Source organism: Tympanuchus pallidicinctus, unplaced genomic scaffold (genome assembly GCF_026119805.1).
Source record: "Tympanuchus pallidicinctus isolate F22 unplaced genomic scaffold, pur_lepc_1.0 scaffold35, whole genome shotgun sequence".
NCBI classification, from domain to species: domain Eukaryota; kingdom Metazoa; phylum Chordata; class Aves; order Galliformes; family Phasianidae; genus Tympanuchus; species Tympanuchus pallidicinctus.
In genome coordinates, this window is record NW_026294753.1 from 32,371 (window position 1) to 55,000 (window position 22,630).

Consider the following 22,630-nt stretch of genomic DNA (forward strand, 5'->3'; position numbering starts at 1 on the left):
TTGGTTCATGTTGGGATAACCAGGAGGCCTGGAAAAGACGAGGAAGAAACAGACGTTTACTCCAGATTCAAAGCATTCACATTGTGCCTTCTAACAAAACAGGCTGACCAGAAGAAGCCTTCTACTGCAGAAGTTGACATTCAGCAAGTGAACAAAGATCAGGTGCTCTTTGAAAGCTTACCCACTGCACAACCTAAGCCTCACTCTCAAAAGCAAAGGAGATGCAACCCATTAGGAAAGAAGGACTTCAGCACTCAACAGTTTGACCTCTCATCTTCACTCCCTAACTGAACTTGCTTTCAGGTCTGAAGTCATCTTCCCAGGAAAGAACTCATCTACAAATACTGCAGCATTGTGCACGTAAGCAACAATACAGCACTGCTACAGATGCGCAGCACAGTACCCCTCAGATTTAATGGCTTTTTTTCTCTTTCTCATATCCACAAAAAGCACATTACAGCACGTGTGTCATAAAAACCCCCACATAACTGTCCCTCAGACACATCAATCGAAAGGACGCACTTTGATGCCTTGATTGGTGTTTGGGAATTGACCTCCTAGCAGCCATCAGACAGAAGATCGCAGAAATAAGCTTTAAGACAGGATAAAGAGTACAACACCTAACCAGACCACAAAAGCATGTAAATTTAACAGCTTCACTGGGGGGAGCCTAACGTGTAAGCTAGTTTGTGGCTCTCAGGGCATTCTGGTAGGCCACATAACAACTGCTCTGAAGCATGCAATTAAAGCAAAATAAAACACAGAAAACAGCTGTAAAGTTCAGCGCTGAATTCCGGCTCCTTTTCCCATGGCTGCCCATCAAAGCCCTAAAAGGAAGAAGTTCGATACAGTGGAAAAGCAATGCTTTGGTCCAGACAAATGCAGCTGGATAGATGGCTGCTGCTTGCTAGATGGATGGGCTTTACCACACACACACAGCAGCATTAAAATCACCCACCCCACAAAGCAGACCAGAAAGCCAAAACAAGTTAAGGAAAAACCAAGTTAAACAGATTTCATCCATCAACATTAAAAATTCCCTAAGCAGGTCATTAACAATATATTAAACTACACCACTTGTTCAAGCTTGTCCAGGACGAGATGCAAATAAACTCACTCAACCCTTTCCAAAACATGTAACACACAGCTCTCTTCCCCTCTCAAGTTATCTGGCTCTTCTCTAACACACTGGAGGTGTTGCTGGTATCTTTCACAGAGAGAAGGAGGGATCCTTCATTTACAACTAGCATTCAAATAACATCTGCCATGAATCTCAGCATAATACTCAAAGCACAAGCTGTTCCACCTCATAAGGAGTGGACTCTTTTGCATCACCCACGCATTAAGAGCAGACAACTCAAAACACGTTCTCCAAAGACAAGATGTTGCCACTGACAGAGGCCTTTCCCACTTGCTGCGCTCAGTTTCCCCTCGAGAAGCTCCCCATGCCTCACCTTGAGGTCCGTACTGCCCGGCCTGGGGTCCGTAGCTTCCCATGGAGTTCTGCTGGTATGACCCCATTCCAGCGTGCATCTGTCCTCCAGAAGACTGACGGGGAGATAAGGCTGAGCCGGGCTGGGGAGAGCTGTACTGGGGCATCTGAGGATTCCTCTGCAAATAACCTGGTTACCCGGGGAGAGGAGCACCCAGTGAGCAAATTACCCAGAGGTGCCACTGGACACATGTGTCTCAAGCAACAACAGTCCACAGGAGCCACTAACAGAACCCTGCCAGCACCAACCGACGCACATTTTACAGTCGTTGCTAGTAATCCTAGCAACTAAGAACATACTTAATTTCCTGTTTTAACCAAGGAAAAAAAAAAGAACTTAGCATTACAGGAACTGACAGTAAATTGGCAAATTTGAGGATTATCTGTCATTTTCAGAGCGTTTTTTTGTTTGCTTGCTTGTTTTCTCTGAGTGACATCTACATACTTTCAGACTGACATTATACATTCATTTTCCCCTATTCTCATATAAGGAAATGCCACCCAATATTGTTATGACCACCCCTCATTTTGAAGCTTAAGGTCACAGAATTTGGGCAACTAACATTTGTAGAAAAGCCTTGGAAAAGCCAGAGGAAACATCTCACAAGCCAAACAACAAACTTGCATCTAACATTCAGAGGCCAAAGGACCACTGACACAGCTGAATGTGGTGCCAGGAGCTGAAACACTTGCAGCTTAAAATGTTGGCACAGCCTTTAGATGCTAAATCACCACAGAATTCATGTTACCAGGACAGGTAATTTTTAGCTACATATCTAGCTTTATAAACAGATTTGTATCATTAGAACTTCCACAGCCCAAACCACACACCTCGATCTTGCGCTATGCTTGACTGGTTCATGGAAGGATGCATGATGCTGTCTGACTGGCCACTGGGTGGTCGTGGTGGCATCTGATTGCCTGCACCACAAAAAGGAGAGTGGTTAATCACAAGAATTGCTTACCGCAAAATCAAGGATGCAAGAGCGTTAAAAACCAGAACTACAAACAGTTTCACAAGGGCATTTTGGCCACAGTGAAGAAAAACAAGAGCAAGATCAGCCACACTAACCCAAGAAAATGACAATGCTGGTTTGTCAGCTATCCCATTCATGTGACTGCATTCAGTATATGTTACAGGCATTGCAAAGGGAAAAAAAAAAAAAAAAAGGAAAAAAAAAGAGATCACAAGCTCTTAATAGCCACATAATATTGACACTGGCCAGTTTCTTCCTGCTGACCATCTTAATTCTGTCTCTACGTGCAGGAGAGAGTTGAACCAAAAGATCACTAGGTGCCAAGCAGCGTTACCTGGTACTGCAGCAGGTGAAAGTGGACCAGAGCGGGACTGAGCAACACTAGCTGGAGAACCAACAGGGGATGGGGAAGGTCCTCTGATGCCTGGCAGGTGAGGAGAGGTATGTGGAGAGAAAGGAGACTGAGCTGGGTTACTCTGCTCTCCTTGACTGCTGGAAATCCCTGATGTGCTTACTCCAGGGCTCAGAGCTCCTTCTGTACCCATGGGTAGATCATCTATTGAACCAGACAGGTCCTGCAACACACAAAGAAACAGATCAGCCATCAGCAAATAAAGAGATACGGGACTACTCTCATATACCACCCTGAAAGTGAATTTCTCCCTTAGGCATACTGCAAATTGAAATCAATCAACTTAGCTCATGTCATTGTCAGTAATATGGTTGCTGAAGACCGAGGTAACTGCTGAATGTGTTGTATCCTGCTGCTTGCCTCTGAACCCAGCAGTTCCCTAGGTGGTTTGATGAATGTCTGCTGATGGTCCAAACACCTATCTCATTCTCCTACTTGCTTCTTTTAATTCAGTGTAGAGGCAAGAAACTAAAAAATGCATCAACAGTACACATAAAGCTGCATATGGAGAAGGTACTCAGTGCAATTATGACATGGAACAGAAACATGGCTCAGTCTCTGAACAACAGAAAACTCCTGCCTCGCCATAATTAACTCATAAACCTCACGTGAGCTGGGAAACTACTCACTCAAGATGAATAAAAACAAACTAAAGAGATATTTCAAAGAAAACTGTAGAACGGTCTTCAGGGTTTCCACTTCCCTTTCTTCAAAGATAGCAAAATCTAGCATGTACAATATCAACACTCAAAGTTTAGGACTTTTTTTTTTTCCTCTCCCCAGAGAATACCTTTCATGTCGCATGTATCAAGCACGTGAAAGGAAAGCACCAAAACCCAGCATGGCTTCAGCAAGGGCAGATCTTGCCTGACCAATCTGGTGGAGTTCTATGATGGGGTGACAGCATCCGTGGACGGGGGAAGGATGATGGATGTCATCTAACTGGACTTCTGCAAAGCCTTTGACATGGTGGTCCCTCACCACATCCTTCTCTCTAAATTGGAGAGGTGTGGATTTAAAGGACAGACTGTTCGATGGACTAGGAGTTGCTTGAGTAGACACAGTCAAAAGGTTGTGATCAATGGCTCTGTGTCAGGGTGGAGGCTGGTCACAAGTGGTGTCACTCAGGGGTTGGCCTCGGTGCTCTTCAACATCTTCATCAATGACACAGATGATGGCACTGAGTGCACCCTCAGCAAGTCTGTGGAAGACACCAAGCTGAGCAGTGCAGTCGACACACTGGAAGGAAGGGAAGCATCCAGAGGGACCTGGACAGGCTGGAGAAGTGGGCCCGTGAAAACCTAATAAGGCCAGATGCAAGGTGCTGCGCTTGGGCCAGGGCAATCCCAGGTGTTTCTACAAAGTGGTGGAAGATCTCCTCGAGAGCAGCCCTGAGGAGAAGCCCTTGGGGGTCCTGGTGGATGAGAATCTAGACATGAGGCAGCAGTTTGCACTTGCAGCCTATTAGGCCAACTGTGTTCTGGGCTGCATTAAAACAGGGGTGGCCAGCAGGAGAGGGAGGTGATCGTCCACCTCTGCTCAGCCCTTGTGAGGCCCCAACTGCAGCGCTGCGTCCAGGCCTGGAGCCCCCAGCACAAGAAGGACATGGAGCTCTTGGAGCGGATCCAGAGGAGGGCACTAAGATGAGCAGAGGGCTGGAGCAGCTCTGCTGTGAGGAAAGGTTGAGGGAACTGGGCTTGTTTGGCTTAGAGAAGGCTCCAAGGAGACCTCATTGTGACCTTCCAGTACTTGAAGGGAGCGTATAAACAGGAAGGGGAAAGACTGTTTAGATGGGTGAATAGTGAAAGGACAAGGGGGAATGGTTTTAAACTGAGATAGGGGAGGTTTAGGTTGGATATTAGGAGGAAGTTCTTCACCCAGAGGGTGTTGAGGCACTGGAACAGGTTACTCAAGGAGGCTGTGGATGCCCCATCCCTGCAGGCATTCAAGGCCAGGCTGGATGTGGCTCTGGGCAGCCTGGTCTGCTGGTTGGTGACCTGCACACACAGCAGGGGGTTGGAACCAGATGAGCATTGTGGTCCTTTTCTACCCAGGCCATTCTAGAGTCTATGAAAAACCTAAAAAAAGTTGAAATCTTTTATTGCAACAACACTCACAGCAAAGCAACAGTGCCAAAAATCAGTTGGCAAGTCTCAAAAATGGGGATACTCCCAAGTATACTCCAAACACAACTGCACTGGCTGCTTGCTACTCATCAACTAAGTAGCATTAGCTACTCAGAGTCAGCCTGGGGTAAGTAAGAAAGGAATGGTCCACAGAAGAGTAAGACAGTCTGTTGTGGCACATTTGAACATTACACTCATAAGTTACAGCTACTCCAGCAACTAGAGATTCAGAACATCACAGTAGGTTAAGAAATGACAGACCAAAGCTTACTAGGCCCTTGCCCAGCCTTTGCACGTTTTTCAGAACAATCAACTCTAGCTCACAAGTGCTCTGGACTGAGCCCTGAAAGGCATTTTAGATCAGATTCCTCTCAACAGAATTCAACTGATCAGCACAAACAGAACCAACCTCACTGAAAAAATCGGGCTGAAAGAGTGAGAACACTGATAAGTCCCTGGGACGCCCTGGTCTGGACGATGCCTTGTTTAACAGCGGTTCTGGGAACACTCGTAACTCCCTGCAACACACAAGGACCTCAGACACAAGATACTGCAAATGTATCAGCCTTCAGAAGCAAGAGCTTTGACCACACCTTAGAAAGCAGAAAACTGGGGTTACAGAAGATAAAAACAATCTAGGAAATACCCAACAACCTCACTGCACTTGTTGAACAGAGAGCAACATTCCGGAGGACAAAGGCCAGAGTCTGGTAGCTATAACACTAGCGCCTGCAGATGCTATCTCACCACAGAATTCAAGTTATCAGGACCGGTACTTTTTTAGTTACACATTTAGCATTACGAACAGATTTGTACCATGAGATCCAAATTCAAGTCACACCTGGGTCCCACCATGCCTGACTGTTTGATGGAAGAATGCAGGATGCTTCCCGCTGCACACTGGATTGCCAGCACCAGACGAGTCCTGCAACACACAGAGAAACTGATCAGCAATAAAGAAAGAGACTCACCTTATTGTCAGTGATGTGTTATCCTGCAGTGCTATGCTTCTGAGAAGTGTGATTCCTGCATATGGGAGGAGAGAAGCAGAGAGTATAATGCTGTTTTCCACCCACAGAGTCATTTTCTCATGATGCTGAACATCAAGGCACGGAGTTACTTTTTTAAACCTTTCTAAAGGACACCCTCCAACTCTGATATCTCTCTTAACTGTGCCAGACATGACACAAGCTGGTACCCAAAGGAGGGGCAAGAGAGTTCATCCATCTCAGGGATAGGGCTGCAAGTCCTGGCACAACCAGCTCAAGGACACCCGTTAATCTATGAGGGAAACAGCAAGGTTTCTTTTCCGTGACAAGGGGAACCACCACTGCACATGGTGTCCCATTGACACCAGGCTTGGAGCTCTGTACCACATCCTCCAGGTGCACAGAGACACCTCCAAAGCTGCTGAGATTGGCACAGATCTGATGGAGAGCTGTCACGGAGTTGACCAGATCAATCTATGTCCGTGACAGGGGCGACAGGCCTCTGCCCTCCCCCCCCACCCCAGTCCCACAGAAATGGGAAAGAAGGAAGGGAGGAAAAGAGCAGCAGCAACAATCTATGGAGGAAAACTTATTTTACTATAATATTGGAATACAAGATAACAAAATATAATACAATTTAATTGAAATTGGGATTAATAAATCAGACAAGATGAGAGAGAGAGTTCCCGGGACCGAGTCAAACCTGAAAAGCTTGGAGGAAAGCACCCTCCAGCACCCACTGCCAGGCAGCAAGAGAGCGCCCCCCCACCCGGAAGGGTCAGATCCTGTGACTGCTGTAATGTACAGGGATAGGTACTGGGATTGGGGCAGTGACACTTTAATGCCCCGTACACTACATGATGTTTTGATGTGGAATACTGAAACCATAAAAAAAAGCAAGACAAAAAACAAAAACATAGAACCATGACATTCCACCCCTTATTCTACATCGTTACATCATGCTTAAAATATATATACATATATACAAACAAACAAAAAATGATTAAAATGCATACATGGCTATATACATATACATAGAATTAGTAACTGCACTCCCCCGGCATCAAGTTTCCTTGTGGTACACATTGAACATCCCCATTCTTCTGCATTACCCACCAAGTGGATCCTGGTCCCTGGGCAAAAACTGTACCACGGAGAGGTTTGCCCTTTCCAGAAGCTGGAAGAACCCAAACTGCCTTTCCTAATATGTTCTTTACATGTACAACAGGGACTTTATCTCCCTCTACGGTATGTAGGAAACTGGATTGGTTGGGACCATCACGATTGATAGATCCTCTGGTACTGACTAACCAGGTGGCTTCTGCCAAATGCTTCTCCCAGTGCTTAAATGTTCCGCCACCCAGTGCTTTTAGCATCGTTTTTAACAATCCATTGTATCGTTCAGTTTTACCAGAGGCTGGTGCATGATAGGGAATATGGTAAATCCACTCGATGCCATGATCTTTGGCCCAAGTATTTACAAGAGAATTTTTGAAATGAGTCCCATTATCTGACTCAACCCTTTCTGGGGTGCCATGTCGCCACAGGACTTGTTTCTCGAGACCCAGTATGGTGTTTTGGGCGGTAGCATGGGGTACTGCATATGTTTCGAGCCACCCAGTGGTTGCCTACACCATAGTAAGCACATAATGCTTACCATTGCGAGATCGTGGCAAGGTGATATAATCAACCTGCCATGCCTCCCCATATTTGTACTTTTGCCATCGCCCTTCCTGCCAGAGGGGTTTCATCTTCTTGGCTTGTTTGATGATGGCACATGTTTCACAGTTATGAATAACCTGTGCAATGGCATCCATAGTTAAGTCCACCCCTCGGTCTCTAGCCCATTTGTATGTTGCATCTCTCCCTTGATGACCTGAGGTCTCATGGGCCCACCGAGCCAGAAATAATTCACCCTTGTTCTGCCAGTCCAGGTCTATTTGAGCCACCTCAATTCTGGCAGCTCAGTCTACTTGATGGTTATTTTGCTGTTCTTCAGTAGCCCGACTCTTGGGCACATGAGCATCTACATGACGCACCTTTACAACTATAGTCTTTGTTAGGGCAGCAATGTCTTTCCACAGTTCAGCAGCCCAAATAGGTTTACCCCTTCTTTGCCAGTTATTTTGCTCCCACTGCTGTAACCACCCCCATAAGGCATTTGCCACCATCCATGAGTCAGTGTAAAGATAGAGCATTGGCCACCTCTCCCGCTCAGCGACATCTAAGGCCAGTTGGACAGCCTTTACCTCTGCAAATTGGCTTGATTCGCCTTTCCCTTCAGTGGCCTCAGCAACTTGTCGTGTGGGGCTCCACACAGCAGATTTCCATCTGCGATGCTTTCCCACAATACGACACGATCCATCTGTGAACAGGACGTATTTCTTTTTGTTCTCTGGTAGTTCACTGTATGGTGGGGCTTCTTTAGCACGCGATACTTCTAGTGGTGTTCCAAACTTTTTACCTTCAGGCCATCATCCATGATGACCTCTAGGATTCCTGAACGGCTGAGGTTCCCCATCCGTGCTCGTTGTGTAATCAGTGCAATCCACTTACTCCATGTGGCATCAGTAGCATGATGGGTGGAGGGAACCTTTCCTTTAAACATCCAGTTCAGCATTGGCAGTCGAGGTGCCAGAAGGAGCTGTGTTTCAGTACCGACTACTTCGGAAGCAGCCCGAACCCCCTCATAAGCGGCTAAGATCTCCTTCTCAGTTGGAGTGTAGCGCTCTTCAGACCCTCTGTACGCCCGACTCCAGAATCCCAGGGGTCGGCCTCGAGTCTCTCCTGAGGCTCTTTGCCACAAACTCCAAGTGGGGCTGTTCTCTCCAGCAGCGGTATAGAGGATGTTCTTTATATCCTGTCCCATCCGTACTGGCCCTAGGGCCACGGCACGGGCTATCTCCTGTTTAATCTGTTCAAAAGCCTGCTGCTGCTCAGGGCCCCATGTAAACTCATTTCTCATTCGTGTCACATAATAAAGGGGGCTTACAATGAGGCTGTAGTTTGGAACGTGCATTCTCCAAAAGCCCACTGCACCCAGAAAAGATTGTGTCTCTCTTTTGCTAGTGGGTGGAGACATAGCAGTGATTTTGTCGATCACATCTGTCGGGATGTGATGACGGCCATCTTGCCACTTTATGCCTAGGAACTGAATCTCCTGGGCAGGTCCTTTCACTTTGCTTCGCTTAATAGCAAAACCAGCACTCAGAAGAATTTGGATTATTTGCTCTCCTTTCGTGAAGGCTTCTTCTGCTGTATCGCCCCACACAATGATGTCATCAATGTACTGCAGGTGCTCAGGAGCACTGCCCTGTTCCAATACAGTTTGGATCAACCCATGGCAAATGGTCGGGCTGTGTTTCCACCCCTGGGGCAAACGGTTCCAGGTATACTGAATGCCCCTCCAGGTGAAAGCAAACTGTGGCCTACATTCTTTGGCCAAAGGAATGGAAAAGAAGGCATTAGCAATGTCAATGGTGGCATACCATTTGGCCGCTTTTGACTCCAGTTCATACTGGAGTTCTAACATGTCTGGCACAGCAGCACTCAGTGGGGGTGTGACTTCATTCAGGCCACGGTAGTCCACCGTCAGCCTCCATTCTCCACTGGCTTTACGCACTGGCCATATGGGGCTGTTAAAAGGCGAGTGAGTTTTGCTGATCACTCCCTGGCTCTCTAGTTGACGAATTAACTTATGAATGGGGAGCAAGGAATCCCTGTTGGTGCTGTACTGCCGCCTGTGCACCGTTTTTGTAGCAATCGGTACGTGTTGCTCTTTTACTCGCAGCAGCCCCACAACAGACGGATCTTCTGACAGGCCAGGCAAAACAGACAGCTGCTTAATGTTGTCTATGTCCACAGCAGCTATTCCAAAGGCCCATCGATACCCCTTAGGATCCTTGAAATGCCCCCTTCTGAGATAATCAATACCTAGTATACATGGAGCCCCTGGGCCTGTCACAATAGGATGTTTTTGCCAGTCCTTACCAGTGAGGCTTATCTCGGCCTCCAACACAGTCAATTCTTGAGAGCCCCCCGTCACTCCAGAAATATGGATTGATTCTGTCCCTTGGTGACTCGAGGGCATCAGAGTGCACTGTGCACCAGTGTCCACCAGGGCCTTATATTTCAGTGGTTCTGATGTGCCAGGCCATCGAATCCACACAGTCCAATATACTCTATTATCCCTTTCCCCCCCCTGGCTGAGGGCAGGGCCCCTCTATTCATTACCTGTGGTAACTGGAGCAACTGCACTGGTGGTTGATCTGCTTTGTAATTCTTTCACCCGGGCTCGTAGTACAGGAGTAGGTTGACCGTGCCACTTCCCCATGTCTTCTCCATGGTCACGTAGGTAATACCATAAGGCAATTCGCGGTGTATTACCCCTTACTTGAGCCGGAGAGCGTTTGCTTCTAACAGCTGAGATCTTTGATGGTGCACGTGAGAAGGAAGGTTCAACATCTTTAGTTAGGTGGGCTCGCAAAAATTTCATCATCTCCTTCACCTCCTTCACATCCTTCGCTAGACTCATGTGATTATCCTGATCTTCATCAAGCATTTCTGATACTGCTACAGGTTTGTCACGGTTAATCAGTTGAGACACTTGCTCCGTCATTTTTGATATAGCAGCCACCACGGCAGCATGAATTGGGGACAGCAATTATTCGTAGTTTTGGAGCGTAACAATTAATTCATAAACTAAGGGCGTTCTCTGTTGTTCGTTGAATCTGTCACACGCTGACATCAGTGTAGAGGCATATTTGTCCGGCGCTGTTGTCACGATTTTCTGCCATATCTCAGGCGTTGTCCTCACTCTTTCAGGGTCGCGGTTTTGTTGTGGATGGTTAGGAACAAAGTTAGGGTCATACAACATTTCCACCACGCCTATTTCCCTCAAATACTGGATCCCCTTTTCAACTGTATCCCATTTTTTCATCGCAATCTTCAAGCCATTTTTGAAGGGATACTTTTCCTTCACAGCTATTAACACTCGTTCCCAGAGGGAGGCAGCCTCATCCGAACATCGACTAATTCCTCTATCAATAGCTGGATCTCTGGCAATGGCGCCTAGTTGGCGAGCTTCATTACCATCCAGAGACAAGCTATGGGCCCCACTGTCCCAACAGCGAACCAACCAGGAAACAAGAGTTTCATTCGGGCGCCGTGTAAACTCCTTTCTTGAACCTTGGATTTCAGTCATCTTTAGAGGCCGGCGAGTAGTAATAGAGACTTCCTCTTCATCACTCTCTTCTGCACGTCTCTTAGTTTTCCCTTTTGCCTTTCGCGATGGTGGTGGTTCTGAGGAGGGCCCCTCGCCTGGATCTTCCTCCACCTCCTCCTCCTCTTCTTCTCTTTTTCGTTCAAGACGCGAAGACACTCGTTTCCATTTCTTGCCCTCCACAGGAGCAACTGGTATTGTTACTGGTGTCTCCTGTGATTGATTAGATTTGACTTGGGGATTTTCCCCTTTGGCTTGCACCTCAGCTCGGAAACTCTCTCTCTCCAGAATGGTATTATATAGGGCACGGTAAGCACAAGCCAAACCCCAAACAAGTTGTACCTCCTTAGATTTATGTAAGCCGCATAGTCCCTGACTCAAATACTGGCTTAGTTTCTCAGGATCCCACAGGTGTTCAAGAGTAAAATCCCATGACACTGCGGGTCCCCATGCTTCTAAGACCTTTCCTAAACCTCTCCATATTCCCTGCCAGTCATCATTCTCTAGTTTTGGAGGAGACTCCTTATTACGAATGCTTAGGAATACATTCAGGAGAATTGATGACACGAACAACAACATGAGTATTAATTCAAGATTTGAAAAATGTTTAACAAACCGAAAAGAAAACCCAGAGACTGGTCTGAACATCGTGTTGTTTGTAAAATTAGCTGTTCCATTTGGGATGTAGCTGTTTGTGAAATTAGCCATTCCTTCTGGGATGTAAATGTCAAAATTCAAATCATACCACATTGCAAGTAGGTAAAACATAGGTGTCTCCATCAGTGCCCTTAGGTAGCTATATACGGATGCAATTCCAAAACATGTAAGTGTGAGATGGATTATGGGCCAGTAGGTTGTGAGTAACACCATTGCTTTAAATCCTTTTCACAGCGCCCCCACGATAACGAGTGGGTTCATCGGTGGTGCCTGCTAAAAAGGGGTTAATGAATTGAAGCTAACAAGAGGAGGGAAAAAAAAAAAGGAAAAAAAAGGAAAAAAAGGCACTACCCAGACGAAGTAGTGCTCAAAGTTTACAAATATCCCAGAACACTGGCAGTACGCCTAATCTTTCAAGGTCAGGTTTTCCAGCACAGAAACCTGAACTACTGATAACTCCCTAACGAAGCTCTCTAAGAGCAGAGAGAAAAAAAGATTCGTTCTAAAAGCTAAAAAGCAGCGAGCCCCACGTTGGGCGCCAAAAATCTGTCACGGAGTTGACCAGATCAATCTATGTCCATGACAGGGGCGACAGGCCTCTGCCCTCCCCCCCCCACCCCAGTCCCACAGAAATGGGAAGGAAGGAAGGGAGGAAAAGAGCAGCAGCAACAATCTATGGAGGAAAACTTATTTTACTATAATATTGGAATACAAGATAACAAAATATAATACAATTTAATTGAAATTGGGATTAATAAATCAGACAAGATGAGAGAGAGAGTTCCCGGGACCGAGTCAAACCTGAAAAGCTTGGAGGAAAGCACCTCCAGCACCCACTGCCAGGCAGCAAGAGAGCGCCCCCCCACCCGGAAGGGCCAGATCCCGTGACTGCTGTAATGTACAGGGATAGGTACTGGGATTGGGGCAGTGACACTTTAATGCCCCGTACACTACATGATGTTTTGATGTGGAATACTGAAACCATAAAAAAAAGCAAGACAAAAAACAAAAACATAGAACCATGACAAGAGCTCCAGGCACCGCTGCTTTTCTGCTTAGGGCTTCACCTCCTTGACACTGCTTCCCCAGCGGGAACCAGAAAGGTTGGAGTTGGGGAACAAAGTTTAAGCTGAAAAAAACCCCAGCTAGTTCTCACTCTCTCCAAACATAAAGTGCTAATCTATGATCTCCCAAGTTTGTTCTTGCTGACAAACCACATCAGAGCGGAGCTGTGCAGTCTCTGAGCCAACACAGCTCACAAAGGCACGCTGCCAAGGGCCCAACTCTGCAAACCTCAACTGCCATCCGCTCTGCTTCACCTGCTGTGCTTCAAAACTCCGACCAAAAACATCAGCGCCTACACCAACAGAATACCTACTGGGCAGCAGATCCAGACAGGAACAGCTCAAGGGACGAACACCTTTCAGCTCACCCCATCCTCTCACAAATGGGTACTGAGTAGAGGACAGAGGGTCCTTCTTACTAGAGGGTCAATCTCCGAGTGCCCACAGGCTGGACAAGAGCCAAAGGTGAGCAGGAGGAAGGACATGTGCAGATCACCTCTGCACTAACAGCTCTCCACATGCCTACACCACTCAGAACTTCAAGTGATGCCTGTGTTATAGAGCAGGGATGGGGTCCAAACCAAAAAGACGAATATTTAAGCTGTCACTTAACCTGTTATTCAATCTCACTTCATACATGTGCACCAAGTATACCCAACTTTTTCAAACTGCTCAAAACAATTAAGAACTAATTGAATAGATTCAAAATGGAGCAACACAAGCCCCACAATCCTTGACCACACACAGCTTTCCTCCATTGCCAGGCATCTCTCAGCTCCTACTCCCTGAGCTGCTGAAGGGTTTGCTTTCAGTGTACAGAACAAAGATGGCTTTCCCCTGGCATAAGAAACAGCCCTGAGGAGAAGGATTTGGAGGTGTGAGTTGAGAGAAAAGAAGGTGGTTCTACCCCTCTACCCTGCTCCTGTGAGACCCCATCCCGAGTACTGCATCCAGTTCTGAGGCCCCCAACACAAGAAGGACATGGAGCTATTGGAGTGAGTCCAGAGGAGGGCCATGAGGGGAATCAGAGGGCTGGAACACCTCCCCTAAAGGGACAGGCCTAGAGAGCTGGGGCTCTGCAGCCTGGAGAAGGCTCCAGGAGGATCTTATAGCAGCCTTCCAGTACCTTGCAGGAAAGCTGGGGAGGGACTTTTTATTAGAGCACATAGCAACAGAATGAGGGAAAACAGCCTTAAAGTCTCTTTAAAGAGTACATATTTAGATTAGACATTAGAGAATAATTCTTTACTGTGAGGGTGGTGAGCCACTGGAACAGGCTGAAGATGTTCCCTCCGTGAAGGCATTCACGGCCAGGCCAAATGGGGCTGTGAGCAACCTGGTCTGTAGGAGGTGTCCCTGCCTGCAGCAGGGGGGTGGAAATAGAGGATCTTAAAGGTCCCTCCCAACCCAAACCATTCCATGGCTCTATGCTAAGAAAATAGGAATGCCCAGAAAAATGAGCACAGCTGCAGTGTGAGCTGCACAGTGCACTTCTGTGCTTTACTAAAGCCTTTTCAGCTTGGGACATTGCCTTTTCTTTCCCCCTGCTAGCAGGATGAGACCAGCAACAAGAAGGAACGCAGAGTTCTAATTCCACACTGAAATCGCCGGCTTTGGCCCCACACCGTTTTCTTAGCTCAGCCGAGCAGGCCGAGGGCTCTCAGGCTCTGCATCAAGCTGCCGCATCGCCGTCGCGCTGTGCAACCCTCTGTGAACATAAACGCAGCACCCAACAGCGCTACGCCCACGGGACGCACAGTGCCACGTTCGCGACTCATCGACGCGGCCGCCGCAGTGAGAGCTCCGCTCGGGACGGGGCGCTCCGCAGCCGTAGCAGTACCGGAGCTTCGCCACGAGCTCGCCGGCGACCGCTTTTCCATGGGGCGGGCGGGAAGCGCGGGCATCCACGGCGTCTGCGAGGGCGGGGACAGCCGACTAAGGGGCCGGGACGGGGCCGAAACGCCGCCGCACGAGAAGCAGACGTGGTCGAGGAACAGCGCGAATTGCCGCCGGGGCGCTCCGGAGCGGCGAGCGCCGAGATCCGCCGCTACTCGCGGTGCTTCGCGGCGTCGCTCGGAGTCAGCAGCGCCCCGCCCCCCGCCCGACTGCAGCGCCCCCTGCCGGCCGCGCCGAGACGACGGAAGAGCAGGGCGGGCCCGGCCCGAGCAGAGCTCCGGTCGCTCGCGGCAGCGCAGGCCGCACTCGGGCACCCGACGTGGGACGGCGCCGTCCGACAGCACCTCGTCGTGGACGACGGCCTCGGGACGCGTCCGGTTCTTTAGAAAACGTTCAGTTCGGACTCCTCCTCCCGTCACCTAGCTGTCCGTCGCGGCCACAGCCGCTCGCTACGTCCAAGGCAAGCGGTTGCAGTGCAGCACCAGCCCCAGCAGCCAATAGGACGCGAAGAACCCCAGGAGGCACCGCCCGACGGCAGTCATGGAGCGGTAGCTCAGCAGCAGCCTGAGCAGCGGGTGTCCCCCCGCAGAGCCCTTCCCGCAGGAGCCGGGCGCTGCACCCAGCACGCGCCTCTCGTGGACGCGCACCGCGCTTTGCCCGCCGGCCTCCTCCTCCCAGAGCCAGGCCTCGTGTCCTTGGAGCAGGTGGGCGGAGAACCAGTACAGAACGGGGCTGGAGGAACCGAGGAATCGGGTCAGCACCTGAAAGCAACAGGCAGAGAATCTAGTCGGTCGGTCTCTGAGCGTGTCGGTACACAGAATGGCACACAGCCCCACCTCGCGGCGCTGGAATTTATTACACGTGGAACGAAACGCCTCTCAGTCAGCGCCGCTGCCTTTATCAAGGCGTTTCTGCACCTGGCCAGGGGCTCCACGGGCCTTGGGCAAACGCGGTGACCGCCACTGCAGTCCTCGTCACAGTCCCACCCGGGAACACTGACAGCAGCTGCCGGGGGGGACCTGAATCTCACTTTTCAATTATTCTTTCCCCACAATCCCCAACAGTTAGTGCCAGTAAAAAGCACCCAGAAGCACTTTCAAGGGACCTGGGCAGGCTTTGGATCCCCACGCTGCCAACCCAGCTCAGCGTCACAGGACGTGACGTTTTCTGCGCCCTCTGGCGGGCAGCACTCGGGGAGCTGACACGAGAACGCCACAGATGTGATTCAGTCCCACCTGTCAAACCATAGCAAGCACCTCACAGAATCTCTGGGAGCTTTCCAGCAGAGACGAGGCTTTGGAAAGCTACCGTGGAAGTGGCATCACAAGTGGAGAGGCAAAACCTTGGGCTTGCACAGCCCTCTGCCGGCCCTGTGGCTGTCACAGGCTGTGACCATCACCGAACCACTTCAGCTATCGCCCCATGCTCCCCGTAAGAAATCACTTCTGGATGCTGCCATGAACGTCTTACCTGAACATGCATGTAGAAGAACCCCAGCGTCAGCAGGGCTGTAGCATGGACCACATACACGAAGACAGCAGGGCAGCAAAACCCAGCTCTGGGTTTACCCTCTCGTTTCTTCTTTCTTCTCTCTAGTCCCAGGGTCAGGCAGTGCCATGGGTTTGCAACAACGAAGGTCCAGGCAGCGCACGAGCACAAAAGCGAGACAGGCAAAGCAAGCAAAAAATTTGGTACTTGTCTGAGCTCAAAATACCTCAGAAAGCCCACATTCCAATACACATCTTGAATGTAAGAATAGACCACAGGGAACCGCTGGGAGCACCAAGGGGGTTTAACCCCATGGGGGGACACCAGACGATAGCCTTTGTCCAAAGCCAGCTGCCGCAGCGGCTCAGGAACAGCCAGCTTCAGGCCAGGGCTGCAGAACCTCATGTAGGCATAATACTGAAACAAAGCAAAAGGCAGACAAATCCCAGCACATGTCAGAAGCATGGAAGATGCCACACTGAGGAACTGCCTCCATAACAGAAAGAGCTTCCTTACCGAGCCTGAACCCACCTGGAGCTGGAGGGCAAAGGATTTACTGCGGGAGTAGAGAAAGAAACCAGCATTCACAAGCCCATTGGCACGCACGCCAGTGGCAAGGGAGAAGAGCAGCATGCTGAGCCAGCTCTGCCCCTTCTCCAGTTGCCACATGGCACTGAAGGCCAGGAAGGCAAACATGCTCTCCGAGTAAGCAGCCGCCATGAACACGTTGGCAGGGCTGATACAAAAGAGAAGGGCAGCAAGGAAGGCTGTCCTGCGGCACCGCAGCACGGCACAGCCCAGCTTGTACAGGGCAGCGGCTGCCAGCACAGAAAAGAGAGAATTCAGGAGGACGGCTGACAGCAGCAGGCGGCTCCGCAAACACAGCAGCTGCCGCAGGGGCCACAGAGCGCCATCGGCCACGGCTCGCAAGCTGAGAGGGTAAAGCGGGAAGAAGGCGCAGTTGTGCTCATACAGGTAACCCCGCTCTGCGATGAAGAGGAAATGCTCTGCGTCCCAGTGTGCCAGGCCCCCCAGCAGCTGCTCCAGCAGCAGGTCGTATGCGCCAGGCTTGGGCAGACGAGGCGGGGAGAAGGCATCTGCTGTGTGATCTGGGATCAGCAGGTCAAACACGGCCTGGAAGGAGGAGGAGAGAGAACTGAAGGACAGCAGACATCTTCTTGCAACCTATTGGGAGCACTGGGCTGGAAGAGCATTTCTGGGATTCAGAGAAGGGGACGAGCAGCACAGAAGACAAGCTAATGGGATTTCCAGCAAGGATGGCTATAAAACTGTGAAAGCAGACACATGTTGTGGGGCATTTTAGCAGAACTGAATACAATTCTGACAATATCCATCATGAATCCCCATGGAATTGGACAGGGAAAGGCAGCTCAGCTCCCTGCTCACGCACATCTAACTGCGTATGCTCACACCAGGTGCCTCTGCAGTGCTGGTAAGCTGCCTTTGCTACTGAATTTGGTGTTCCCATCCCAGCTGACAGACAAGAGAGAGGAGACAAAACTACAGAAAACTGGTGCAGAAGACAAACAAGACTGTTTTTCTTAAAAACAAACCCTCCAGACAGTACTTTTTGCAGCTTTCTACCTGGAGATTGGGATGAGTCTCTGGCCAGGAATTCAGCACTAACAGAGACAAGAGAAGAGGCAATACTGAACAAATTGGGACAATTCACAACCTAATGTTTTACAAAAAACCACACATCTGGACCAATTTGCAGTAGGCAGCCTTTTGTCTCCTCTGAGGTTCCACTCAGTCCCACCCAGCAGTCATGGGGCTGCTGGAGATGTGCCCCAGGCTGCTCTGACTTCAGGAACTACAGCTGGGCTCTGCTGCCATGGCACACACAGGCAGAACAGAATGGGCCAATAGCACCCTTCTGCACTCAGAGAAGGATGTCTCTGCAAGTGAGACTTGGGAGGAATGTGCAGCAGCAGATTACTGTTCCTGCTCTGCGGATAAACGGACGTTTCAGCTTCGCAGGCTGCCAAACCCACCTCTTGCAACAGCAGCATTACACATAAGTTATGCAGAAATGTATGTAATTTTACTTCACAGCATCCTGCCTCCCCGGATGCAGCTGGTCTCCTGGTTCTCCAAAGGAGAAGGGGATTTCCCAACCACTCCGAACCAGCCTGTGGTGCATCACGCAGTACCAAAGAGAGAAGTCTTGGACCACAGAACAGCAGATGCTGCAGCACCTGTGGTTCAGGAGCAGAAGACTTGCCTGTAGCAGGAGTGTCAGGGCTCTGCAGCACACTGCAGTGTGCACAACCACTCGCAAATAAGGATCCTGCCTGCTCGCCAGCTCCATCCCAAGCTTGAAAGCTGCCTCGGTCACTGATGTTGGGGAAATTCACCCTCCAGTTTTGGAAACCTGAATTGATCAACAGAGAGCAGAGACACCAAGAGATACTTCTGGATTCAGACATGTTTGTACATTATTCATTTTTACTTGCTACCAGGAAGTTCAGAGGGCTGTAAATCTCTATGAACAAGAAAGTCACATATGAAAGAGATCAAGGAACCAAGGGACACGGAGATGTTACAGAAAAAAATCTTTGATACTGTTCCTATTAAAAAAGAAAAACATCCCTGTCTTCTTGACCTTGGTTAGGATGCAGAGGAGGAGAGATTGCAACACATTCTCAGTCCATTTCTGACTAGGCCAATGTAAATGCCTGCAGCAGAGCCACACTGCCCTCTTTACTGGCTGTCTCAGCAGAAAACCACTGGCTCCAGCCACAAATCAGCCAAGCAACTACACGCACATTCAAGTTCCAATACATTCAATGACACTTATTTTTTTGGACTAGAGACACAACTAAAATGTGGAATCTAAGCATAACATCTGTTTAAACCCTTTGCCAATGGGCTGCACTTGGCTAAGCACTGCCAGGCGCCTTTTGCTCTCACGTGCTCTCTGCCCAGCGTTTGCTCCTAGGTAGCAAAAAAATGCAGTACAAAAAAAAAGCACAGCCCTGCAGGTTCCTCCAGGGCAAAGCTAACACTGCTCAGACACATTGGCTTCCCTCATCACATATAGCACCTCTGGGACGTGACACGTGCGTAACACCGCTCTCTCCACCTGCACCCTTGCCTGCTTTGGCAGGGCTGCTGCTCTCCAGAGGGAGGGCATCTGCCTGCCAAGCAAACCACACGTGCTACGGTGGCTCTCTTCCATCTCTTCCCTCAAATCCTTACTCGTGAGATTTAAAGCACTTTGCAGAGTCACAGTGCTCTCTTTTCTGTGTATTCTGGATTGACATTCTGCTACCAGCTATGAAAACTGTTGGCCTGGAGCCACACAGGCAGGCAGTGTCTGCTCTGCAGCTTTTTAAGATAACACGTTTCTTCCGTTAGTTCCCCAGCCACCAACGGCTTTTCAAGTCTGACTAACCAAAGACCCACAGCTCTCTCTGGGCTCCAGCACCACATCCTGCACCACTTCCCACCTTTCTAATCCAGCCTGCGACAGTGCACAAAGATTCCTGAAATTCTCACCTCACCTGCTGACCTAACAATTCTCAGAGGTTTTCCTATTTCCAGTTTATTGACAGAGAAAAATCAGACAGGTTAAAAGCTGCACACGAGAGCAGAAACCAAGGCAACAGCAAAGCAAAAAGCAGCACCCAAACGCATTCACTTACAGTCCCAGCCTGAACCACGCAATTCTGCTTCTTCCTCTTTTGCCATGTATTAAGAGTTTTGGTTCTGCTCATGTTCTCTTGCTCCACAGCACTCACAGCTACAGAGCAGTGAGTGGGAGGCACACTATCCCAAATCACAAAGCCCCAACATTATTTTAAGAGCGGATACTTCAGCCCAGCTGCAAGTTTTATGAAAACACATTCACAGTTGCAAGTCTTATTAAAGATCACAGCCAACAATCGTCCAAGTACTTCTTTTTCTTAAAGGACAGAGAAGCATAGCACGAACATGCCAAGAAAGCAGGCCTTTGCAGCACCACTCCTGTCACGCTGCAGCACACCTCATCACAGAGCTGCAGCTCGCACGGCTCTGCCCCACACGGCACTGCTCCGAAGAGCACCTGCAGGGCCAGAAGAGGCAAGAGTGGAAAATAACGCCGTGTGAAGTAAAGAACCATTCCTGTCCTCCTCCGTGTTTCTACACGGCGTTCCGTGCTCCGCTACGAACTCCGGAAGTTGCGCCAACGGACGGACGCGCAACAGCACGGCGCGATGCCCGCGCGGGGGCGGCAGCGCTCCGGATGAGGCATTTCTGCTCCGCGCAGCGCGGCAGGCCGCTCCCGGCGGGGCTCCGACGGAAACCGCCTCCTAGCCTGAGCCGAGGCACGGAGCAGTGGGCGGAGCTCCGCCCGGCACCGCTTTCACGAGACTCGGGAGCCGCTCCGAGCGCTCAGCCCTCCGGACGCCGCAGTGGGGCCGTTCGCTCCGTTTCGCTTCTCGGGAACGGAGCAGCGGGACACGGCCCGAGGGGGGCGGGTCGGGGCCGCAGTCCCTCCGGGGGCTGCGAGCAGGAGCGGAGCAGTGCCGGGGGGGCGGTCCCGGGCGCGGTCCCGCCTCTCCTCTCAGCCCCTCCCATCCCCTCCCCTCCCCCACCTGAGCGCTCGGCGCGCCGCTCCCGCTCCGGCACCAACAGAGGCGAATCCATGCGCCGCCGCGCGCGGCTACTTCCGGGGGCGTCACTTCCGGTCCATCGCCCGCGGCTACTTCCGGGGACGTCACTTCCTGTCCATCCCCGCGCTTCCGGTATGCTTCTTCACGTGGTGGGAAGGAGGGGTGGCGGCGCTCCGTGCAGGGATGGCTGCGGGTGGGTTCCTCGCTGCGCCGTCGGCCCGGGCGCTGCTCCCGCCGAGCGCCGCCGGTGCGCAAAAAACTCTGCCGGGCTCGGCGGAATCCGCGCGGTGCGCTGCCGCCGTGGCACAAGGCGATTTCTCTCTCCGCCCGAGGTGGAGGGCGGGGCCGGTGGGCGGGGCCGTGAGCTGACGGCGCGCCGCCTCCTCCTCCCGCCGGGGCCCGGGGCTGGCGCGGAGAACACAGCGATGCGGGGCCGGTTATGCGGCGGCACGGCCCGGCAGCCCGGGCACGGCGCACGTCATGGTATTAACGGCTTAAAAGAGATGTGCGGCTTCCCCGGCGCCCCATCCTCGTGATGGCGGAGGCGGCGGGCCGCGCCTTCGTGTCGCGGTCGGGCGCAGCCGCAGCACGGAGGGCCCCGCAAGGGAAAGCTGCGGGTGCGAATCGTGGCAGAGCGTGGAGGAACGGCGGCTTTAGAGCCAAAAGGAGCTTTAAAGCAGCTGCAGCGCTCAGCTGAGTCCCAACTGTAAACGCTGTACGTTCTCACCTCGCTGATTTCTCACTGTTGCTGTTTTTCTTTAACCACGACAGAAGCACCAGAGAAACACCACGCCACGACTTCGAGCACTGAGGGAGCGGAATCACTCCCTCAGAGCATCTGTTCGTGTAAACACCACTACAACGGGTAGTTGTACCACATGTGACCTCCTTCACTCTCACGTGGAGCATTCACTTTTGACTAAATTCACTGAAACGTAACAGAAACACAACAGAGAGGTTGTGCAGAAGCTGCTAACACTACCTTCTTCAGCCCCGCTGCTGAGGTCCTCCCTGTTGAAATGCTGAAATCTTTTGTAGTTTTTAATTCAAGCAGTTTGAACAAAGCTCCTGGAACAGCTCAATTATCAGAGAGGTGGGTTTCAAACCAACAGTTAAGTCACAAATCAGCAAAGGCCAACAGAACTCTCATCACACCACTTCTTTTTCCATTCAGTACATTTAAAGTCAAGGAAGCCCAGCATCATTCCTTTCCTCTTAAGAATTCCATTTTAAGGACTTCCCCTTTCCCAGACAAGCCAGAGAGGAGTTCCCACAATTCCAGCTGGTAAACATTTCAGAAGGTCTATTTGACTCAGGCACCATTCCTTCCAGAAGTCTGAATTTCAGGATTACAGTTAAGGGCTGAAGGAACTGCGAGCTTCATGAGAGAAGGCTGGGGGGAAATAAGAGGCGGCTTTTGTACAAAAGACAGAAAAGCCTCTTCTTTCCCTTCAACACTTTTGCTTAAGTGAGCTCAGCGCAGTTCTAGTTAGCCTGCTGCTATTATCATCGGAGGATAAAGCTTCAGGCTGAATAAAATATCTGCTTACCAAGCATGAAAACGTGCAGACTGTCAAATGAAGAGCCTGAACTCTGGTCTGTGCTTCAGGGCCTCAGACTTTTGTTCGCTGGAAAACCCCATCCTTGGAGGATGACTGAGTCCACATCACAATTCCAAGAATGAGTGAA

At 50.3% G+C, this 22,630-nt stretch overlaps 1 protein-coding gene and 1 long non-coding RNA gene across 6 annotated transcripts in view; one reads left to right on the plus strand and one right to left on the minus strand.

The window, feature by feature from the left end:
- Positions 1-2,945: 2,945 nt before the first annotated feature.
- PIGV (phosphatidylinositol glycan anchor biosynthesis class V) lies at positions 2,946-21,055 on the minus strand. 5 transcript variants are annotated; one of them, XM_052699073.1, is made up of 5 exons: positions 19,991-20,805; positions 18,568-18,717; positions 16,305-17,456; positions 5,824-5,932; positions 2,946-3,044 (listed from the first exon to the last, which is right to left on the minus strand). In XM_052699073.1, exons 2-4 carry the CDS (start codon positions 18,652-18,654, stop codon positions 5,843-5,845), a joined length of 1,329 nt encoding a protein of 442 aa, XP_052555033.1. In that variant the 5' UTR covers positions 18,655-18,717; positions 19,991-20,805; the 3' UTR covers positions 2,946-3,044; positions 5,824-5,842. The 5 variants fall into 5 exon arrangements, with proteins under 5 accessions (XP_052555033.1, XP_052555030.1, XP_052555032.1 ...); XM_052699070.1 differs by lacking the exons at positions 2,946-3,044; positions 5,824-5,932; positions 19,991-20,805 and adding exons at positions 14,508-15,595; positions 20,924-21,055; XM_052699072.1 differs by lacking the exons at positions 2,946-3,044; positions 5,824-5,932 and adding an exon at positions 14,508-15,595 and having other exon boundaries at positions 20,280-20,804.
- Positions 21,002-22,630, plus strand: part of LOC128088493 (uncharacterized) — a 2,760-nt gene continuing 1,131 nt past the window's right edge. The window contains exons 1-2 of the long non-coding RNA XR_008210275.1: positions 21,002-21,073; positions 21,713-22,630. The exon at positions 21,713-22,630 is cut by the window's right edge and continues 1,131 nt beyond it. This is a non-coding gene — a long non-coding RNA (uncharacterized LOC128088493). The remainder of the gene's footprint in view (positions 21,074-21,712) is intronic.